Here is a 1,433-nt window from a genome sequence, read left to right on the forward strand (position 1 = left end):
TAGTGCTGGGGCTGAGAAGTGATGCTGTTGGTTCTTCAGATACGCCGTCTCTTCCCACCATCTCCGATCTGGCTGCTTCTGGCATAATGACTGTGTGAGCTTACTGCCAACTGCCAAAGACCAAGGCCCTTTTATGTGGCCTGGGAGATGCCGATTACGTAATACCATTTAATAAACAAGAAATGGGCAAGAGGTGGAACTCTTATGGAACTGTGCCTGATTCGTCCCCACCCATCGGCAAAGCATTATTTCAAGGCAAACGGGGCCTTCTAAAAGGCACTGTGCACCAAGCTGCTCCCTAAGTGTGGAGCGGATTTTCTGCCCTTTGTGGTCAGCAGCCTCCTACATCAGTGCCTAGACGGGTAGTGGGCAGGCCCAGGGAGCCCTCACCCCTGCAGGCCCCTGCTGAGGGGTCCTGTGTGAACAGGGACTGCTCCCACAGGGGCGGAAGGGAGAGCTGGTGAGGACAAAAAGCATGCCTTCACATCCCTGCAGGAGCATCCAGAAAAAAAAGTTTCCTGCCCTTCGCTTTAAAGGAGATTTGATTTACAAAATACAGGAAGGCAATCCTCCTGTAAATCAAAGCTCCTTTCTAGGGTTCCTAGAGCACTGGCGTGTGGGTGCTGCTCTGGGTATGTTCTCAGAAGCTGCCCAGGCGGGCTCAGGACAGTCTAGGAAGGAGGGAGGGCCTGAGTCTGGGAGGACTCTGGACACCCCAAGAGAGAGGAGGCAGCCTGGAAGGGGACAGGACACCCCAGGAGGGAGAGAGGGGAAGCCCCGGAGGGGGAGGGACACCCCAAGAGGGAGAGGGGGGTAAGCCCCGGAGAGGGCGGGACGCCCCAAGAGGGAGGGGAGAGGTCCCGGAGACGGGGAGGCCCGGGAGGACTCCGGACGCTGCAGGAGGGAGAGGGCGGCCCCAGACAGGCCGGAGGGGCGGGGCCGGGCTTATACGCACGCGCATACGCTGCGCTCTTTTCCCCGCCCCTCCCATCCCACCGCCTTCGTGTTTCCGGTTGCTTCTTTGTGCATCCGGGACACGAAAAACCCTCTGTTGGGGCGAGGGCGGCGGCCCCTGACCGGAACCGGAAGTGGACCCCGAGCCAGGCGGGGAAGCCGGCGTCCGACCCGTCAGCAGCCTGCGGCGGTCCCCACGGGCGGCGGCCGCGCTGCTCCCTGCGAGCCGGTGCCGCGGGCGGGCGGGCGGCCTGAGGGCGCGGCACCATGAAGCTGTACAGCCTCAGCGTCCTGTACAAAGGCGACCCCAAGGCGGTGCTGCTCAAAGCCGCGTACGACGTGTCCTCCTTCAGCTTCTTCCAGAGGTCCAGGTGAGCGGGCCCGGGCGGCGAGGCCCCGGGGGTCGGGAGTGGCCCGGGGGTCGGAGGAGGCCCGCGGGGTGGGGGACGGGGCCCTGGGGGTCGGGGGAGGCCCGGGGG

The 1,433-nt window shown here is 63.5% G+C and overlaps 1 protein-coding gene across 1 annotated transcript in view; it reads left to right on the forward strand.

Moving 5' to 3' along the window:
* The first annotated feature begins 1,087 nt into the window (after nt 1–1,087).
* The window catches only part of YKT6 (YKT6 v-SNARE homolog), an 8,564-nt gene continuing 8,218 nt past the window's right edge, over nt 1,088–1,433 (forward strand). The window contains exon 1 of the mRNA XM_040644457.1: nt 1,088–1,325. Within this exon, the coding sequence (XP_040500391.1) occupies nt 1,222–1,325 (104 nt within the window). The 5' untranslated portion in view covers nt 1,088–1,221. The remainder of the gene's footprint in view (nt 1,326–1,433) is intronic.

The sequence above is a fragment of the Ursus maritimus genome, unplaced genomic scaffold, assembly GCF_017311325.1.
Source record: "Ursus maritimus isolate PB19 unplaced genomic scaffold, ASM1731132v1 scaffold_3, whole genome shotgun sequence".
NCBI classification, from domain to species: Eukaryota; Metazoa; Chordata; class Mammalia; order Carnivora; family Ursidae; genus Ursus; species Ursus maritimus.